The sequence below is a fragment of the Mustela putorius genome, unplaced genomic scaffold, assembly GCF_011764305.1.
Source record: "Mustela putorius furo isolate JIRA1106 unplaced genomic scaffold, ASM1176430v1.1 tig00004068_pilon_pilon_pilon, whole genome shotgun sequence".
Classification (NCBI taxonomy): Eukaryota; Metazoa; Chordata; class Mammalia; order Carnivora; family Mustelidae; genus Mustela; species Mustela putorius.
The window spans coordinates 383,337-404,949 of NW_025422199.1; the positions used below are offsets into that span (position 1 = coordinate 383,337).

The window sequence follows — 21,613 nt, forward strand, 5'->3', positions numbered from 1 at the left end:
AGACTTACTTTTACTTTTGGACAGGTTGAAGATAACTTTGTGCTAGAAAGTGAGAAAGAAAAATTTGTAGAAGAATTGAGGGCTATTGTAGGTCAAGCCCAGGAGATCCTTCATGTCCACTCTGCTGCAGATAGAGCCATCGGAATTGACTCTATTATTGTGGAATCCAACAATAGCCAAGTAAGAGCAGTTGCTTAGCAAATAGGTCTTCTCAGATATATATCAGGAACTTCTTTATTTATTTGTTCATTTTTAATTCAGACAGGATCATCTGAACAAGTACAGATAAATTCTGCATCCACTCAAACCAGCAGTAAGTATATTTCATAAAATTTACCATGTGGCTTTTGAAGCAAGACATTTGGAAACTTTAATTTATGTATCTTCATTGAGAAAGATACTAGCCCATAAAGGAAGTTCATAAATTGTTAATGTAGGTTTACCCACACTTGGTAAGGCCTTTTCAGCCCAGATGTAAGAAGGAAAATCATTCTCCAGATTTTCAAGTGTTGGTTCTTTATCCAATTAATTGATTTCTGAGTCATTGCATGGTATGTTATCAGAAAGGCAGTCGCAGTTCTGATGACCTTTAATGGCTTTAGTGTTTGAAGTTAATTGGTAAGTTGGTTTTTTAAACCACTGATATGATGTGGACAGTACCTTTCTTAACTAATATCACTATGTTCTAAGTTTGCCTCGTGTTTTAATACAGTCATTTATATTTTGATTTCCTTCCACCTGCTGTGATCACTGATAAGTTTTTGTAAATCAGTTACTAGCTAAACTTCCAGGGACTAAAAAATGGGTTCTTCTGTTTTCTTTTCTGATGACTTTATCTCTCCATTCTTTTCAGCTCTGGTCATGGTTATATTTAGAGTATCTGGGAGGGGGCGAAGAGCCATAGACAAATGAGGACCTGTGAAGGAATTATAACAACATGAAGAAGCAACAGGTGGTGTGGGAGTCATGAAACCAGATACCATTACCCTGAAATTTACTTTGTGTTAGGATGCCAGGGTCCTCCTCTGTTCTTTCTTGCTAGGGGGAATTTGAACAGATCTCTGAGTGATAAAGTATGGTAAAGTTTACAAAAAGAATTACTTATTTGAATGAATTTACAAAGTAGGAGTAAAGATGTAGGGACTTTATTTTTAAGTTGTCATATAGTAAAATTGATTTTTTTCTTTTGGTGTATAGTTCTGTAACTTTTAATACCTATAGAATTGGGTAAGCATCATCATAATCAGGATGCAGAACAGGAGATAGAGGTTTTATTGGAGAAAATGCTTTCCATTTTTCCCCCAAAATGTGCCCTCTTCTAATTGCTATTGCTATAATGTTTGTTTTCATAGATTTAAAAAATCCTTCCCTAATAATATCTTGTGCTTAGTTCTTTAGAGTATTTGCCTGCGTTGGGAGGTCTGGTCTTATAAATTACACATATCCTAATGCTGTTGGAAATGGAGATACAAGACAAATTGGTGTTTTAACCTGGTTTCCTTAATAGGGTAAACATGTTGACAATAGCTTAGCATATTGATTTTTGTTAATTCTTTTTACAGATGAATCTGTTCCACAGTCATCCCCAGTTGGTCGGTGGCGATTCTGTATCAATCAAACAATAAGAAACCGTGAGGCTCAATCACCTCCTACTCTTCAGCAGTCCATATCTACAGTTCCTGGGCTGTCTCTGCTTCCTGGTAAGTGTTCATTGTCTGCCAGCTTTCTCCAGACTTGGAGGGGTTACAAGATATATACCATATCTTTAATTTGTGTTCATGGATATTGTATTCTTATGAGAATGTTCATAATAATTTTTGAAGGTGTTATTGTTAGGGTCTAACTTAAGCCATTTTAAAAGGTAATATTTTTAAATATAGTATTTATGGGAAAAAAATAAAAGGTTTTTATTCCTTGACAGGTTGAATTCTGTGTATTTTGAGTCTTATTTACAAGACTTATACACACAGGTTCTTGTTTGTCCCTTGCTCCTCTTGTCCCCTTTGAATTTGGTTACTAGTCCATGCTTTGTATTTATTAATATGTGCCTAGCTATTCTTTGTTATTGTTCTAGGTCCAAGAACCACAAGTAATAAGGAAATATCACAGGACACAGTGCCCACTCTAGAAAGTAATCCATGCCAGCGTGTACTTTTTGCCTCCAAATCAGAACTCAAGGATGTAGTTGATGGTAAGATTTCTGAATATGCCAGTGTAGAAACTAAGCAGCCAGCTATATTGTATCGAGTGGAAGATGACAGGCAGATAATGGCACCAGTTACTAGTAGTTCAAGTTATACTGCTACTTCAGTTCGTGCAGTTCCAGTTGAATGTGAGGGACTCACCAACCGAGCAGGCATATTTCTACCTGTATATCCATGTCACCAAGCTGCCAGTCAGGCTGATGTACCTATGGTCCCTCCTGGCGAGTCAACTCAGATTGCTGGTAACTCTGTTACAACTCTGGCATTTGTATCTGATCAAAAGCCTCAATCCTTAGCAGTGCAGCAGCCAACTATGGATGCAGAGTTTATTTCCCAAGAAGGAGAAACCACAATGAACACTGAAGCAAGTTCTCCTAAGATGGTCATTCCCACTCAGACCCCTGGCCTTGAACTGACTACCCTTCTACCCACTACTATCCTGGAATCAGATGGGGAAAGACCTCCAAAAATGGAGTTTGCAGACAACCGAATTAAAACTCTGGATGAAAAATTAAGAAACTTGCTCTATCAGGAGCATAGCATATCTAGCATCTATCCTGAGAGTCAGAAGGATACCCAAAGCATAGACTCTCCATTTTCTTCCTCTGCTGAAGATACGCTTTCATGCCCAGTGCCAGAAGTCATAGGCATCAGTCACAGTGGAATTCAAGATAGTCCTGCACAGTCCCCTAATTTTCAGCAGACAGGCTCTAAGATTCTGTCCAATGTGGCTGCAAGTCAGCCTGCTAACATATCAGTATTCAAAAGGGACCTGAATGTGATAACTTCTATACCCAGCGAATTATGTTTACATGTAAGTATCATTCTTTCTAATCAATTTCTTACCCTTATTCTTTTAAAGAAATTCCTTCTTTCCTAAAGTTATATCCTTTGAAATGAAATTGTCTATGTCTTAAGATTCTGAGGTCACAGGTTATTTAAGAAGCTCATGACTTTGGCTGCAGGTGCCCAGAATTTCTAGATGGAGACGACTGAAGTATCTTTGGTGAGAGAGCCCTCTGGTGAATTAGCTAGGAACCTGCAAGGATGTCTTTTTTTGTATTCGTGACAACAGGACTGATTGATAGATTGTTTTAGTAGGTAGGAAGAACTGACTTTTAGATTTCCAGTTAAAAGTGCATGGTCTCAATTTCCTTTCTTAAAAGTTTATGCTTCTAGTTTAATCTTGTTTGGTGGGTTTTATTTGAAAAAAAAATTATTTTTTAAAATTTAAATTCCAGTTCACCTCTAGTCTAATATTAGTACAGGTGTACAATATAGTGATTCAGCACTTCCTGCTGTGATCCAATACCCTGCGCTTATCACAAGTGCCCTCCTTAATCCTGATCTCCTATTCAGCCCATCCCTCCATCCACCTCCCCTCTCTGGTTCTTGGTTTTCCTCTTCCCCTACCCTGAGTTCATTTGTTTTGTTTCGTAAATTCCACATGAGTGAAATAATATGGTATTTTTTTTAAGTTATGTACATAGGAACTTAATTTCCCTTTTCTATTCCTTCAAATAACAGGGGTAATGACTATTTGGTGTTTATCTAGTATTTGGCACTTAACCTTCTTAAGCTTACATGGATCTTTTTACATCCCTATAACTTTTTATTTACAAAAATAGGATTGCGCTATATGCATATTGGTCTGCAAATTTATCTTTTCATTTTATAGTATATCATAGATATATTTCTAAATCTTCACCACTGTATCTCTTTATTATTGTTATTATTATATGAGTATCATATGTGTGTATGTAAAGTAAAATCCATCCCACTTCCAAACCTATAGACACAGCTGTTAATGAATCTTTGCAGACATAGTTTTAACTAACATACAGATATTTGTATAATCATACTTCTTTTTTTAAAGGATTTTATTTATTTATTTGAGAGAGAAAGAGAGCATGAGCTGGGGGAGGGAGCCCCACCCGGGGCTCAATCCCCACCCAAGATCATGACCTGAGCAGAAGTCAGATGCTTAACTGATTGAGCCACCCAGGCGCCCCAGTCATACCTCTTTATTACATATTTACAAAGATATAGATAGATATGTTTTTATACATATACTTCTCTATGTTCATGTGCTATTCTGCATTTTTTTCCAATTATGAGCATTTATCCATGTTGGTACACATAGTTCCACCTCACTTATGTTTTTTAAACAATGGCGTAATATTCCAGTGAATAGATACAACATTAAGATTTATATTGTTGTAAACTAGTATTCTAAATTATATAGTTGATATATAAACAGGAAAGCAATTCAGAAGAATAGAAAATTAAAAGTAATTATGTTAACAACTTCTATACCCTTTTCTACTCCCCAAACACTGTTCAGTTCCTGGTTTTAATTCTTGAAGTCATTGCCATTAATAACTTGTAAATAATATACTTATTCATCTATCTTTTGATTGAATACTTTTAGATAATACCTAATAATTCACTACTATGAAGGGTGAGGAAATTATTATATTTTCCCTTTCTTCTTTCCCACATACCTGCTAATTTTTATCACTTGTATTGCTTTGTAACACTGGCAAAGTTTATAACATCTATATTTTTTTTTCTGTAATATTGGTTGTGCTTTGTCTGTGGGTTGATTTGAAGAATTGAAGGTCAGTAAACAGCATTTATATTATAATTATATTGTTATCTGATGATCATGTAAGATGATTACAACTATTAAAAATGAAAAATGATTTTCTGTCATTTAAATTTTTTTGCTCAGAGGACACTATCATGTCAAGGTCAAATGGATTCTTTTGTCTAAGCGTCCGTTGCTACTTCTGGATCAAACTTACTTGCCACTATTTCTGGTGTCCTAGAATTCCTTCCTCCCCTACCCCAAAATGCTTCAATGAGTAATATTTTTAAATTTGTTGCATGGGTGACTAATTTGGGTATTTTTTTAAGTCCAAAAATGCCTTTATTGCTTCACACTTGATTAAGTATACATGGTAGGGTCATTTTGAGTTAATTTTTTGTATATGGTGTAAAATAAAGATTCACCTTCATTCTTTTGCATCTGACTATCCTATTGTTCCAGTACCATTGTTATTCTGTTTGTTTTTATTATAAATGGAATTGTTTTCTTAATTACCTTTTCAGATTTTTCATTGCTAATATATAGAAATACAACTATTTTTTGTGTTGATGTTGTATCCTTCAATTTCGCGGAGTTTGTATATCATTTTGTATTTTCTGTATAATATATAAGATCATATTGTCTGTAAATAGAGATAGTTTATTTCTTCATTTGCTGCTTTTCTTATCTATTAACTTTTCACTGTCTGCTTTCTATCTCTTTGTCCTTTTGCTTTTTGTACTGGAAGAATTTCTCAATTTTTAAGCTATTTCCAGTCTCCTATTCAGCTGTTTCTTTATGTCAAGGATTCTGTTATTCTTTTTTTATTTTAATTTTTTTTTTCATTTTTTTTAGAGAGGGGAAGAGAAGGGCAGAGGGAGAGGGCTCCATACCCAACACAGAGCCCAACATGGGGCTCGATTTCACAACCCTGAGATCATGATCTGAGCTGAAATCAAGAGTTGGATGCTTAACCCAGTGAACCACCCAGAAACCCTTAGGATTATATTTTTAATTTCCAGTAACTGTAGTTCATAATTTTTCTTATGCTTGTATTATCTTCACACATATTTCTGGAGATATTAAAGTCTTATTCTATGTTATTGATGCTATTTCAAAACTTGGCTATTCTTCTTATTGAATTTAGTGTTTTCTTTCTTTCTTAAAGTTTTTATTTATTTACTTTTTATGTAGGCTCCACACCCAATGTGGGGCCTCAACTCACGACCCTGAGATTAAGGGTCACATGCTCTACTGACTGAGCCAATCAGGTGCCCCTAATGTTTTCTTATAGTGTTGACTTCCCATAAGTGTTTGGTGATTCTTAGACTCATTTTTTCTTTTTCCCCTGTACGATTTCTTGTTTGTCTCTCTAAATGCTATATATAATTGTTGTTGTAGCCTTCCTCCAGTAATGGTGGGAAAGGCATTGAACATGCTTCTTAGCTCTGAACATTACTGCTTTTCTTGAAATGCTGCCTAGAAGGTAGCTTAATCTTCTTCAAAGGTGGAAGGGCTTTCCCTTCCTTCTGGATGTTGTCTCCTTCCTATGTTGCTGGTTGGGCCACAAACATTTTCTTCTCACCACTCTTATTTGGGAGCAGATGCCTCTGCTTTCTTTTGCTTGCTGTGGAGATAGGGAAGGAAAGAAGAACTGCCTGGCTATTCTTTCTTTGGTACCCCAACCAGTTTACTCTCCCATTCAGTGAGTAAGTCAAGATCTCTCTTTGTGAAGCCCAAATTCTAGTGGGAGAAGATAGATCCTAAACAAATAAATAAAGAAAAAGGCTATGATAGAATGAGTAGGGGATTACTTTATATAGCGTAGTCAGGGAAGAACTTGTGTATGGTGGTAACAGTCATGGGTGGAGACCTGTTCAAGGAACCAAAAGAAGTCCAGAAAGTAGGAGAGTGTTAGGAGATGATGTTGAGGTAGATAGGAGACTGATTGCGGACAGCTTTGTAAGCATTCTAGCCAACCACTCTTCCCTTTGGTTGGCCAGGGCTTGCGCTCACTGCCTATATCTGCCACCCAAGTTTGCAGCATATTTTTTTAAAGATTTTATTTATTTATTTGAAAGGCAGAGATCACAAGTAGGCAGAGAGGCAGGCAGAGAGAGAGAGGAGGAAGCAGGCTCCCTGCTGAGCAGAGAGTTGGGTGTGGGGCTTGATCCCATGACCCTGGGACTATGTCCTGAGCCAAAGGCAGAGGCTTAACCCACTGAGCCACCCAGGCGCCCCAAGTTTGCAGCATTTTGAAAGTTACTGCCTATGTCATGGGCTTCTTTTTCCTCCTCTAGTCATATATACATGTGTCTATCCTGTTTTTTTCTGTCATATCTATGGATTTGGACTGATAAGGTAGACTAGAACTTGTGCTTAACTCACCATCTTGATCCAGGTATTACTTATTAAAAAATTTTCTGTAATTTCAGTGGGACCAATGCAACATTTTCTAAATTTAATATTATTGAGAATTTTTTTCTCTTCATGACAGTAGCATTATTACTAGTTCAGAAGGAGATTTTTTTTCCAAAATAGGACTTCAGAAAATAAGAACTGATTGTTCAGAATTTTAATAAATGCTGACCTGCCCTGAGTGTTAATGCTTATTCAAGACTCCAGTGTACTTAATGCCACTTACGCTATCTTCCTGCAGACAAATGCTGAATCCCATTCTTTGAACTTTGTAATACTCATTTAATTTTCTAGATTAGTAGAGACCAATCTCATGTTCCCAAAGTTGTATACTTTTGTATTAACTGTTATAGAGGATTTATTTTTAAAGTACTCATTTAGAATACAACAGTTAATTCTGACATTTTGTTGGGAGGGATGGGAGGCAAGAAGAGGAAAGTGATTTTATAGTGAGCTGTGGCCTGATGTTAACAATTTTTATAGCAAGAATTTGAAATAATTTCAAGGTCCATTGTAAGTTTCTACGTGCTGACATAAAGTAAGAAATTTGACTTGGTAGTATTTCTCTATAAATCTAAATGCCTAGAAAGCTTTTTTCTATGTTATCATAGGTGTTAGGTATCTTTAACTCTCTCAAATAATATGAACATAAATGAAAGTTTCATTTTAAGAGCATAGGGTTTCAGTAACCTTTTTTTAGTAAATGAAGCATATGAAGGAAATAATTTTAATTTCAGTTTTCAAAGTTGCTGTAATGAAAAATATTCTAGGGTAGAAGGTTAATATTCTGTTCTTTATTTGTCTGAAGTCCAAATAATACTTTTAAAGAAAGGAGAAGGATTAATTCCGCTAAGTTGAATACTTCAGATTCACTCTGATATGCAGGTATACATAGCATTCCATTTTTGATTACTGATTAGTCCATGCAAGAAAGTCCAATGATATAAACAACTGCTTCACCTTACCTAAATTATTACTATTTTGGTTTTTCTCTTTTTTTTTTTTTTTTTTGTTTTTTTTTTTTTTTTTTTTTTTTTGTCTCCACTAGGAGATGTCCCCAGATGCTTCACTGCCAGGGGATCCAGAGGCCTATCCTGCTGCTGTGTCAAGCGGTGGAGCCATTCATCTGCAGACAGGAGGTGGATATTTTGGCCTAAGCTTTACTTGTCCTAGTCTCAAAAATCCTATTAGCAAGAAATCCTGGACTCGCAAATTAAAAAGCTGGGCATACAGGCTACGGCAGTCAACCAGCTTTTTCAAGAGATCAAAAGTCCGTCAAGGTAGTGTGCTTACAGTCAGGGACATAGACTAGGTAACATCACTTTTCATTTACTTCTGTTTTTCTTTTTGTTTGTTTGTTTGTTTGTTCATATACAAACCTTACCACTTTTTTCACATAGCCCATGTCTGTGACGTGTCCCATTAATGTCATTGCCACTTTGCTTTTCCTTTTGTAACTAATTTGGTTTTACAGTTATTCATTTCATGTAGATACTAAGTCTTGGGATAAATCTTACAATGTCTGATTTTGAGTTAGGGACTTCTGCAGTGTTGCTTATTACATTAACACTTTTTAATTATTTAGCAGGGGTTAAGCTTTTTCTACTTTTCTTCATTTTTTTGGTAATGTAAACAAATTTAGTCTTAACAAACAATTTTCTCTTTTCTGCTTACAATTGTGCAAAACTTGCAGTGGAAACAGAAGATATGAGATCAGCAGTTGCTCCTGATCCCATTCCCCTGACGGGAGAGTCCATGGCTGATACTAGGGCTTTGAGTAGATGTAAAGCAATGAGTGGATCATTTCAGCGGGGTCGGTTCCAGGTTTGTGTGTTTGGCTGAATCTTTATCTATAAGGGCATTGTAAAAGAGAATAGCATTGGAGATCTTGGTATTTAAATAGTACTTATTTTGAAGGTAGATTATTGTCATATTTAATTTTTTCCCCTTACACACATCCCTTACCTTTTGTAGGCTTTGAGTTAAGTCTAAAGAAATGGCGATTTTAGTAGTGGAAAAGAGCACAGAAATGAGTCATCATTTCTCAGTGGGTGGTTGGGTCACCTTTTTTAATAAATCTATTTCTTGTCCTTTAGAATCTCAGTAACTTGAATTATTGAATTTTTTTAAATTACAGAATTTTGTTTGAGCAATTTGAAGCCAACTCTCCTTATCCAGGGGACCTAATTGAAGGACTTTGAAAATGAGAATTATAAATGGGGTTTTTAGGTTTGGGTGTTATCGATGTGTGTACATCACAGCAGACCATTCACTTGTCTGTGCCATATTTTGATATTGAATTTCTTGGTGGGTTTACTCTTTGGTTAGATAGAGCCAACCACTTTTGCCTTTTTGTATCTCAGGTGATTACAGTTCCTCAGCAGCAGTCAGTGAAAGTGACATCTTTTGGAATAGCACACACACCAGTATTCAAAAAAATGACAACCCATTCTAGTGAAGAAGCTCTAGTCTTTATGGACAGAGCAAAGCCTCAGTTAGTGGAAATGGAACATGCCATGCACAATCCACAAACTTTACTTTCTTCTCAGAAGTTACAAGCTCTTCATGAGACCTTCAAAGAAGGGAAAAGAATTCCCAAACAAGGAGACAACTTCTTATCATTTAGCACAGCGTGTGAGACTGATGTATCTTCAATGACCCCAGAAAAAGAATTGGAGGAGAACTCAGCCACGGGAAGTAGTATGCATTCTGGACATGAACTGTTGCTTAAAGAGAGAGAGATACTTACTGCTAGTAAACAGCCTAGCTCTGATAGTGAATTTTCAGCCACCCTTGCTGGCAGAGGGAAGTCAGTGGCAAAGACTGGTCCAGAGAGTGATCAGTGCTTACCCCTCCATGAAAAAAAAGCCTATAACCAAACACAGAGCTCACTCTTCTATTCACCATCTTCTCCAATGAGCAGTGATGATGAATCAGAAATAGAGGATGAGGATTTGAAGGTGGAGCTTCAGAGATTACGAGAAAAGTAAGATTGTTTCCCTTTTGTCACAAATCTGGTTGCCTGGATTTTTATAGAACTAAGTATTTGACTGATAGCTAATTTACAGTTGGTAACATTAAAAAAAAAAGACTTATTTATTTATTTGAGAGATAGAGCACATGTGTGCACAGGGAAGGGGCAGAGAGAGAATCTCCAGCAGACTCCGTGCTGAGCATGGAGCCCAACATGGGGCTCAATCTCATGACCCTGATATCATGACCTGGGACAAAACCAAGAGTCAGATGCTTAACTGACTGAATCACTCAGGTGCCCCATGATTGGTAACATTTTAATGATTGAAAAATTTTGATGATTGACAAAGATAGCATCAGATCTCACAGGTTAAGGGCTCAGTCCCACAGATGCCAATCATAAGTCCAAGTAGTATTAACCTATGCTTCTGACCAACCTGTTGTAAATCAAAGGTTCCCACAAGCCCTTCTTTGGGTTCAATTAATTTACTAGAGCAGCTTACAGAGTCAGGAAGAACAGTTTACTTACTAGGTTATCAGTTTTTTTTTTAAGATTTAATTAATTTATTTGACAGAGAGAGAGATCACAAGTAGGCAGAGAGGCAGGCAGAGAGAGATAGGGAAGCAGGCTCCCTGCCAAGCAGAGAGCCCGATGCGGGGCTCCATCCCAGGACCCTGAGACCATGACCTGAGCCGAAGGCAGAGGCTTTAACCCACTGAGCCACCCAGGCACTCCAGGTTATCAGTTTCTTATAAATAAAAAGGACACAACTGAGGAACAGCCAGATGGCAAGGTATAGGGAAGGGGACATGGAGCTTCCATGCCTTCTTAGGAGTGCCACTGTCCCAGCACCTTAATGTTTTTACCAACCTGGACCCTCTCTCAGCCCTACAGCTAAGGGATTTTTATGGAAACTTCATTATGGTAGGCATGATTGATTTAAACCATTGGCCACTGATGATTAATTCAATCTCTTCCTTTTGTCTCAGAGGTAGAGTGTGAGGGGCTGAAAGTCCCATGCTCTTTTCACTTGGTTGGTTCTCCTGGCAATCTGCCCCCATCCTTAGGGGCTGTTTCGAACGGCAGTTCATTAATATAAACTCAGGTGTGATTCCAAGAGCCTTGTTTTAAATAGTAAGATTCCTTTCACCTTTATCACTCTGGAACTACTTCAGGAACTGGAGCTATTTGAGGACAATAGACCAAATATTAAAAGAAAAGATTCTCTGGGCACCTGGGTGGCTCAGTCGGTTAACCATCTGCCTTTGGCTCAAGTCATGATCCCAGAGTCCTGGGATCAGGCCCTGCATTGGGCTCCTTGCTCAGCGGGAAGTCTGAATCTCCCTCTCCCTCTGCTGCTCTCCCTGCTCATGCTCTCTCTCTCAAATAAATAAGTAAAAATCTTTAAAAAAAAAGATTCTCCTATTGTTTTTTATAGCTTAAGAAATTACTAGGGTTTTAGGAGCTATATTCCAGGAACAGGGATAAAGACCAAATATATATATATATATATATATATATATATATATATGTATATATATATATATATATATATTTTTTTTTAATATAAATCACAGTATCACAGCAATAAAAAAGCACACAAAATAATCTCTTATTTCTCATGCCCTAATCTTATTTCTCAGAGGCAACCACTGTGAACTGTTTGGTATATATCTTGCCTATCATTTTTCTGTGCATTTATAAATATATACTTTTTGCCTTTTATGAAAGTGAGGTCATAATATACATGTTATTCTACAGTTTTTTTACTTAATTGTTGCTTAAATGTACATATATGTACATGTTTATATAGATAATCTTTATTCCATATATTAGAATAGCCACTTAAAGTTTATTTAATCCCTCATTAATGGACATTTCAGCTTTATTCCATATTTTGCTTATGTAAACAATGTTGAAGTAAACAGCCTTATAATTTTCACATACTTATGTGAATATTTTTGTTGGATAGACACCTAAAAGTAGAATTTCTGGGTTAAAAGTTATATATACTTTAAATTGATAGATACCGCTAAAATTGTTGTTCAGGTGGCTATATTTTATTCACCAAACAAATATATGTGAAAGTGGGGTGCCTGGCTGGCTCAGTCAGTAGAGCATGTGATTCTTAACCATGGGATCATGAGTTCCAGCCCCACATTGGGCATAGAGATTACTTTAAAAAAGAAAAAAAAAAAAAAATATATATATATATATATGAAAGTGCCTGTTTTCTCACTTCTTAACGACATTGGACTGGATATTATTGATCCTTTTAGTTTTATTCCAATCAGATGAGTTAAAAATATTTCTTAAGAAATAATTGTATTCTCCTAATTAATAGTGAGGTTGTTCATATCTCATATTTATTGTCTGCTTGTATCTCCTTTTTGGAGTCACCTTCTCATATTCTTTCCTCTTTTTCCTTACAAGGTTGTTTCTTTTTTTCTTAGTGTTTTTTAAACAGATTTTATGTATTTATTTGAGAGAAAGAGAGAGAGCGAATAAGCATGACTGGGGGTGGTGAGCAAAGGGAGAGGGAGAAACAGATTCTCCACTGAGCAGAAAGCCCGATGCGGGCTCGATCCCAGGACCCTGGGAACAGGACTTGAGCTGAAGGCAGCCGCTTAACTGATTGAGCCACCCAGACGTCCTTTTCATATTGATTTTTTTTAGAAATTATTTGTATATCCTGTATATTAACCTTTTAGTATATGTTGCAAATATTTTGTTATTTATACTTGCAACATAAATAAGGAGAAGGTTAATATTACCAATACTCTGTGACTTTAAATTGTATTTCATTGTCTTTCACTATATTGAAGTTTTAAAGATTTTTAAAAATTTATTTATTCATGACAGACAGACAGAGGCAGAGGAAGAAGCAGGCTTTCTGCTGAGCGGGGAGCCAGATGCAGAGCTCCATCCCAGGACCTTGGGATCCTGACCTGAGCCGAAGGCAGATGCTTAATGGACTGAGCCATTAGGCACCCTATATTGAAGTTTTAGAAATTTGTTTTTGTCACTTTGTTCACTTTTTTCTTAATCTCTGGTTAGTTTAATGTTGAGCTTAGGAAGGCATATCTCATCCTAAAATTGTGAAGATTCTGTATTTTCACATTGTTAATCAAAATTCCTTGTTAAACTTGCCTTGTATTGTTGTAGATGTTTCTGGAGTCATCTGTATGGTGCCAGTGCTATTAAAATGCTTTCTGCGTTATTTTCATTTAGACACATTCAGGAGGTGGTAAATCTTCAAACTCAGCAGAATAAGGAGCTGCAGGAGCTCTATGAACGTCTTCGGGCAATTAAAGATAGCAAAATCCAATCATCAGAGGTTCCTGGGCCACCTTCATCACCACGGAGACCAAGATCTTTCAAAAGCAAACTTCGTAGCCGACCACAGTCCTTGACACAGGTGGATAGTGGCACAGCTGCTGCAGGTAAATCAGTCTTAAAAGTGATTTTAAAAATCTGGTCAAATATCAGCAAAGTAAGAAATATAATGATGATATAATTATTTCTTACTTTTTATAATTTATTTCTTATTACACTAAGATGCTTTAAAGAAGTATACATTATCCTAAGATTCTTTTCTACCTTTTTTGATAAAAATTCTTTTGTGAAATTATGGTGAGGCTAAATGATAGATTTTGTAGAGAAGATGAGTGTGTTCTATGTTTTCATTTGGAAAACAAACACCTGGAAGCCCAACTTCAATCCTGCAAATAGGGTTGTTTTTTTTTTTTATATTTCAGGTTTTTAATTTTTTAATTTAATTTTATTTATTTATTTGACAGACAGAGATCACAAGTAGGTAGAGAGGCAGGTAGAGAGAGAGGGAAGCAGGCACCCTGCTAAGCAGAGAGCCCGATGTGGGGCTCAATCCCAGGACCCTGGGATCATGACCTGAGCCGAAGGCAAAGGCTTTAACCCACTGAGCCACCCAGGCACCCCATCAGGTTTTTAATTTTTAATAGTTATTTCCTGATTCCAAAAATATTTTTAGGAAATTTTAAAAAGTACAGAAATACATTGTTATTGTTGCCACTGATAATTATTAATACATACTACAGGTTTCAAAGCATAGTGTAAATTGGCTGCATCTCAGTCATTAAGCTAATTATTTAATTCTTCGGTCTCTTTAATGTTCATTATCCCATCTCTAACATCTCTAACTCAGAGCTGGGATATTTTCTACTTTCATAGCCAGTTCCATGGAAGAGAGATTTTTTTTTCTTTAGCAAATATAAAAGAATGCAGCCAAATAACTAAGTCTGTGTTCAAATAATTTTTTTAAAGATTTTATTTATTTATTTGACAGAGAGAGATCGCAAGTAGGCAGAGAGGCAGGCAGAGAGAGAGAAAGGGAAGCAGGCTCCCTGCTGAGCAGAGAGCCGGATGTGGGACTTGATCCCAGGACCCTGAGATCATTACCTGAGCTGAAGGCAGCAGCTCAACCCATTCAGCCACCCAGGCACCCCTGTTTTCACATAATTTTTAATTAATTCTGAATATATTTGTATATTACTGTTAGCAGTACATTATGCAAACAGTTTTTAAAATGTTAGCAATCATTGGGAGCTAGAGTTTGTTGAGTTTGTAGCTAACAAAGATAATCTTAAAAATACTGTCATGTTCTATGTGTTGTAAGAGATAATTGTTTCTTATTTATGAGACTATTAGAAAAATGTACTTCTTTTGATTTGAAAATAGAGTATCAGACTCTTCTTAATAAAGAAGTTGTTTATCAGGTCAGACTTCCTGGTTACATGTGCATATTTAAGTGAGGGTTGATGGTGAACTATGAGGATATACGTAAGATGGCAACAGAATTTGTGGTAGACAGAATAATGGCCCCCAAACATGTCTTTGTGCAAACTTTTGGAAACTGAGACTATCTTTGGTTATATGGCAAAGGGGAATGGGGATTGTAGATGGAATTAAGGTGCTAATTAACTGATTTTAAAATAGGAAGATTATCCTGGATTAGGTGGGTCCAATGTAATCACAAGGGTCCTTTAAAGTGGAAAAGGGAAACAGGAGAGAGGGTCAGAGAAAAGATGTAAGGGAGGGGAGCAGTGTCAGATGGATGCAACATTGCTGGCTTTGAAAATGGAGGAAGAGGGCACAAATCAAGGAATTCAGGCTGACTGTAGAAGCTGGAAAAGGCTGGGGAGCGGATCTTCTCTAGAGCCTCCAGAAGGAATGAAGCCCTGCCAACACCTTGATTGTAGTCTGGTGAGACCCATGTTGGACTTCTCACCTACAATGCTATAATAAATTTGTGTTGCATTGGTATGGATGTTAGCCACTAATCTATGGTAATCAGTTATAGCAACAATAGAAAAGTAATACCGATCTCAAGAATGGGAACTCTACTTTGTGATCCTCCTAAAGATAGAACTGAAGGGTAATCTTAGATTGAGGGCAACTTTCGGAGTTTAACAGCAGAAGCATGTGGATTTTCAATCTAATACTCTGCCATTAATTGCTATACTTTTAAAAAAAAGATTTAGTTATTTATTTGAGAGAGAAAGAGCCAGTGTGAGAGAGAGCATGAGAGAGAGACAGAGAAAGAGAGAGAACAAGCAGGGTTGAGGAGTAAAGGGAAAAGCCGACTCCTTACCTAGCAGATCACCTTGACCTGATCTTGACCTGAGTTGAAGGCAGACACTTAACCAAGGGAGCTATCTTTTGTTCTTAAGTGACTTGCTCTTTTTATATAGTTTTTGTTTCCCTAGGACTTTGACTTGCAGATGGCTTTGGTTTGTTATGATGGAAAGCATTCTTTCACTTTCTAATCCCTGCTTAACTGGCTTTTGTCAGATTGCAGAGACAGAAAATGGACTGACCCTGCTCATCTTTTTCCTGCCAAGAGATGGGCCAGAGGCCATCACCTGTCCTATTGTTAAAGGACTTTCTGTAGGTGAACACAGTTCTTGGTCACACCACTTTGAGGAATGAAGAGGTAGAGAAGACAGAGTGGTGGACAGCAAAGCAAGGGGTGTTAAGTTAAAGCAAAGTGATAGTATAGAGCTCCTGAGGAGGGAGGGGACCTGAGAGGGTTGCCACCAGAGTTTCTAAGTCAAGGGTGTTTTATGGGCTGGTTGGTGGGCTGTTTTAATCTGATTAATCCTCCCTGCATCTGTCATCCAATCAGGTTTTTGTCACATGGGAGAGGGTGGCAGGCTCCTTCCAGGATGGTGTAAAATCATTTTAAGGGTGGTTTCCTCTTAGGGCAGAGGGCCCCTTGTCCCTACCTGCTTGCCTTCCAGCTGTCTTTCATCAATATCTGTTGTTGATCCACGGTAGTGAATTTTTTTATTTCAGTTATTGTACTTTTAAACTCCAGAATTTTTTTTTTTTAAAAATCTTTAAAATTTTAGGCATAGTTTCCTTAAATTTGACTACAGGTTTTGTCTACTAATACCAAAATCTAGACCCCTTTTGGGATGTTTTTGTTGACTTTTTTCTGTATAGGCAGAATTCTTTTCTATTTTTTGCATGTACCTTATTTTGTGATAAAAATTGGACATTATAAATAATACATTGTAACAGCTCTGGTATCAGATTCTCCCACCTTCTTCCCCACCAAGGTCTGTTGTTGTATTTTGTTTGTTTATCATTATTATGGTATTTTCTTACTGATGTTTGTTTACTGATTTTCCAGAATAACTCTGTATTCCCTGCAGTGTATGACCATTCAGTTCTTTGCAACTCTAAAAATGTTTTTATTTTTAAGTCTGGCATGCTGATGTTCACACCTGGGCCAGTATATTTAGTGGTGAGCCAATGATTTTTCAGATTTAATTAAGTGCTTCATCTGTGTGTTTTTGCCAAGGGGATCTCTGAGGGAAGGCACACTTTCAAGCTTCACTTTATAAGACAACCTTTGAATTTATTTCCTGCTTTCTCAGGAACTGAACTTCAGCCAGAATGGAATGATTGGTACTTTCTCCTTTCTCAGGTCTTTCCTGGCATGCCAGACATTTATATTCCCAGGAATATGTCAAAGATTTTGAAAGTTTCCTCTGGTCATCTAATTGTCCTAGAATTCCTTTTTAATTCTAGGCCAGGCTCTTGTGTGCCCCAACTAAATCACAGCTTTATGCATCCAAGTTGTTGGCAGCACTTTCCTATTGTTTCAGTAATGCCCTAGAGGTAGTTCCTAACCCTCCCCCACTTCTTATACCCAGCCTGCCTGGGATGACCTGAGCTCCAAGTGAAACCAAATATCCACCACACTCTAAGAATGGAGGTATTTTTTTTTTAAGGTTTTAAGTTTAGACACAATATTGACTCAGGGGATGGTGCTTTTTAAAAGATTTTATTTATTTGAGTGAGTGAGAGGGAGAAGCAGATGCCCTGCTGAGCAGGGGGCCTGATGCAGAACTCATCCCTAGGGATACTGACCTGAGCCAAAGCAGACACGGCAGATGCTTAACTGACTGAGCCACCAGGCGCCCCTTGGGATGGTACTCTTTTTTTTTTACGATTTTATTTTATTTATTTGACAGACAGAGATCACAAGTAGGCAGAGAGGCAGGCAGAGATGAGGACCAGGCTCCCTGCTAAGCCGAGAGCCCGATGCAGGGCTTGATCCCAGGAGCCTGGGATCATGACCTGAGCTGAAGGCAGAGGCTTTAACCCACTGAGCCACCCAGGAGCCCCAGTTTTCCCAATTATTAACATCCTACATTAGTATGGTATATTTGTCACAACTAATAACCCAATCTTGATACATTAACCAAAGTTCATATTTTACTCTGATTTCCTTAGTATTTACTTATCTTTTATTTTCTGTCCCAGGATCCCTTCTAGGATACCACATTATTAAGTGTTCATGTCTCCTTAAGCTTTTCTTGGCTCTAACAGTTTCTCAGAACTTCCTTGTTTTTGATGACCCTGAAATTTTTGAGGAGTACCAGTCAGCTATTTTGTATGGTTTTGTTTTTGAACTCTTCTTTACTTACTAGCACCAGAAGATGCTCTAGGCTAATTTTGTATATTTCCTGGCCCAGTCTTAGGAACCACCGTTTCCAAAAGGAATCCTAATTCCTTTTACTAGAGAATAAACTAGCTGGCTTCTCCCTTTCTCTTCCCGCCCCATTGATGCGTGTGCTGTGTCTCTCTCTCTCTCTCTCTCTCTCTCAGTCTTTCGCTCTTCCTCAAATAAATAAATAAAATCTTAAAAAAATAATTCTTTCTATAATGTTAATTTTTTTAGGTAGGAAGTAATTGACCCAGTTTTTTTTTTTAAGATGTATCCATTTAGTTGAAAGAGAGTGTGCGTGCGCACATGTGCACGTGAGTGGAGAGAGGAGCAGAGGGAGATAATCTCAGACTCCCTGCTGAGTGTGGAGCCCTTTGCGGGCTCAATCCCACAACCCATGAGATCATGACCTGAGTCAAAACCAATTGTTGGCTGCCAAACCAACTGAGCCACCCAGGCACGACTGACCCAGTTATTTTTACCTTGTGGTTTCTAGCCTGTCTTCTTTGGTCCATTGTTCCAGCTCAGTTGCATTGCCTCTGTGGTACTCTTTGGATCTTTCCCACATGTGGGTCTCCCAGTGGTCAGTCTCAGTCTTCGGTAGTTGTCTTAGTTCAGTTTTCATGTCTTTGGTGTACTGCATTTTTCATGGCTGAGAGAAAGAAGTATGCTCAAGTGTGCCCCTCATAATAGGAAGAGAGTATAAGGAATCCTGTGCATAAATTTCTCTAGATTCCTGTTTCTTTTTCCCTTGCTGATCCTATCATGCATCTTTTTTGCTATAATAAACTTAACTGTGAATACAGCTATATGTTGAGTCCTTACAACTTTGATTGAATCATTCAATCTGTGAGTGGTCTTCAGGACCCTGAAACATAATTGCATTACATAATTACAATCCTCAAAATAACTCTAAGGTAGGTAGACATTATTGTGTCTGTCTCTTATGGGTAAGAAGACTAAAGTTGGTGAGGTTAAACAACTTTCCTAGGACCTCAGTTCATAAGCGAGGGAATCCAAATCTGTTTAATCCCAAAGACTTGGTTCTTTACTGTTACTGTGCATTGCCTCCCAATACCAGAAATTATGTCTGCAGTGGGTTGAGAGAAGGCAGTGAAAGCTTATAGAGGGTGATAATGGTCTGAGACTGCTACATACAGGATGTAGTATTTGAGTTGATCTTGAAGGATTAATGGACAGGATTACAATTGGTGAAGTGCTGTGGGAAGAGTATTTTCTACAGATAGAATTGCATGGTATAAGCATGCAGATGTTAAAATGCAAGATTTATCTCCAAGAAAGAGAACATAACAGTTGGGTGAAATGGAGTGTTTATGTTAGAATTAGAAGGTTTTTCTTACGTACTTCAAAAAAACTTGTGGCAACTGCCATAGCTTGTCTTTGCTACAGTTTGGTGTAAGATAATGTATCTGATCTAACACATAATTATATATTTAAGCTTAATAACTGAGATAGTATGTTTGTTTAGGGATAATAAATATCTGTTCTGCAGAGATAACCATGACTACTACCAATCACTTTGCCACCTAAACAAGTTAAAAACCCACTGTTGTTAGTACTAAGAAACTCCTGAAGTGGAGGGGGCGTTTTGAAGAGAAGAGTGAAATGCTGAAAACAGCATTTAACTGATACTAATCTGGTGGCAGTGTGAAGAATGTATTTACTAGAGCTAGGGAGGCAGTTCATTTAGAACATTGTAATCATAGCATTCCATGTATGAGATGATTAAGAGCTTAGAGAATTGTGAAAGTGAAAATAGGTGAAAGATATTGTGTAGGATGAATTGCCATGATGTGGTGATGACTGGATATTTCTGTTTTTGGTGAGATCCAAATGTTTGGAGTCTGAGTAGTTTGGAGAAAATATGAAAGTTATCATAGAAATATGACATTTAGGTGAACTGTTATGCCAAGACCATGTTAGGTTTCATTCTAACTGAATTGTACTGAATTGAACAATTTATTGATGTCCTAGTGGAAAAACACATTTGGGTTCTGAAATTGGATTGAAGAGGGGTAAAAGTTTGAGATAAGAGATGGGAAAATTTGCAATTGAGTGGTTACTAAAATGATCTGAATGTGGGCATCACCTTGGGGAAAAAAACAAAAAAGAGCAACAAGGACCATACTCTGGTTTTATTCATTTCATTAGTAAGAAATGAATATTAAAGAGCATCTTTGAAGTTTTAAGTAATGTTATAAGTAATGTTGACATTTTTTTAGAACTGTTAAAAACATTTGTATAGTACTTCTTTTCATGTAGGTATTTTCTAGTTCGTGAACTTTAAGTGGTCTTTTATAGTATATGAATAACTCTTAAATGAAATCAATAAGTAATTGTCCTTTCTGTGTGTAAAGTATAGGCACCAGATAATGTTCAAATAACATTTTTTTCTTCTCATATAGCACATTGTTCTTGATAACTTCTGGAAGGTATGTGTGTGCATATCTTTCTGTTGCCTACTTAGGAGTCTTGCTCTAAGTTCTGTTTCATTTCAATACCTGTTTGGTTTGTTAATCATTTCTTAGCACTTGCTGACTGTTGTGCCACTAGTGCACCAGCCATCATTACCATCACTTGAGGGTTCGAAATCACTTGTTCCATCACTTTCCCTTAGTGCAGAAATGTTCTTAAATGAATGACATTCAGACTTAGCTCTATGCAACACATTTGTTTTTTTAGAAAGTAAGGGGAATGAGCACAGAAATACTCCTTAGGAGAAGCTGGGTAGACAAAAACGTTGGCACTAATGTGTATATGGTTCTGGCCGTTGTCTCCATTTTACTCCTACCTGCTGACATTTTTCCAGGGTAAGAAGACACTATTAAAAAGCTTCAGCTCCAGAGTCTTACCCATTTTGTTCTGCTATTTGTTCCATTACTGGAATTGACAGAGAATTAGATGAATGTGCAGAGGGATAACAGGAAAAAAATGTCTTTATTATAGGCTGACTTGTTTTCTTTGGGTTTTAAGTGTTAGAAAAGGAGGGAATTCCATCAAAATTTGTATGTCATTTTGGTATCTCATGGTTGCCCAAAAGGTAGTATACATGATTTTTAAAAAAAAATTTTATTTTTTCAGCCTAACAGTATTCATTATTTTTGCACCACACCCAGTGCTCCATGCAATCCGTACCCTCTCCAATACCCACCACCTGGTTCCCCCAACCTCCCACCCCCTGCCCCTTCAAAACCCTCAGATTGTTTTTTCAGAGTCCATAGTCCTTCATGGTTCACCTCCCCTTCCAATTTCCCTCAACTCCCTTCTCCTCTCCATCTCCCCTTGTCTTCCATGCTATTTGTTATGCATGATTTTTATAAAACTCTTTTGTATATCTGGGGGCGCCTGGGTGGCTTAGTGGGTTAGGCCTCTGCCTTCGGCTCAGGTCATGATCTCAGGGTCCTGGGATC

The 21,613-nt window shown here is 37.3% G+C and overlaps 1 protein-coding gene across 6 annotated transcripts in view; it reads left to right on the forward strand.

Moving 5' to 3' along the window:
- The window catches only part of WNK3 (WNK lysine deficient protein kinase 3), a 155,711-nt gene that overhangs the window by 122,462 nt on the left and 11,636 nt on the right, over positions 1-21,613 (forward strand). For 4 of the 6 annotated variants that reach the window (XM_004780581.3, XM_004780582.2, XM_004780584.3 and 1 more), the window contains 8 exons: positions 25-180; positions 262-313; positions 1,563-1,700; positions 2,075-3,018; positions 8,261-8,492; positions 8,906-9,036; positions 9,576-10,198; positions 13,418-13,629. In XM_004780581.3, the coding sequence (XP_004780638.1) occupies positions 25-180; positions 262-313; positions 1,563-1,700; positions 2,075-3,018; positions 8,261-8,492; positions 8,906-9,036; positions 9,576-10,198; positions 13,418-13,629 (2,488 nt within the window). The remainder of the gene's footprint in view (positions 1-24; positions 181-261; positions 314-1,562; positions 1,701-2,074; positions 3,019-8,260; positions 8,493-8,905; positions 9,037-9,575; positions 10,199-13,417; positions 13,630-21,613) is intronic. The other 2 variants (XM_004780585.3, XM_004780586.3) reach the window with 1 other exon arrangement.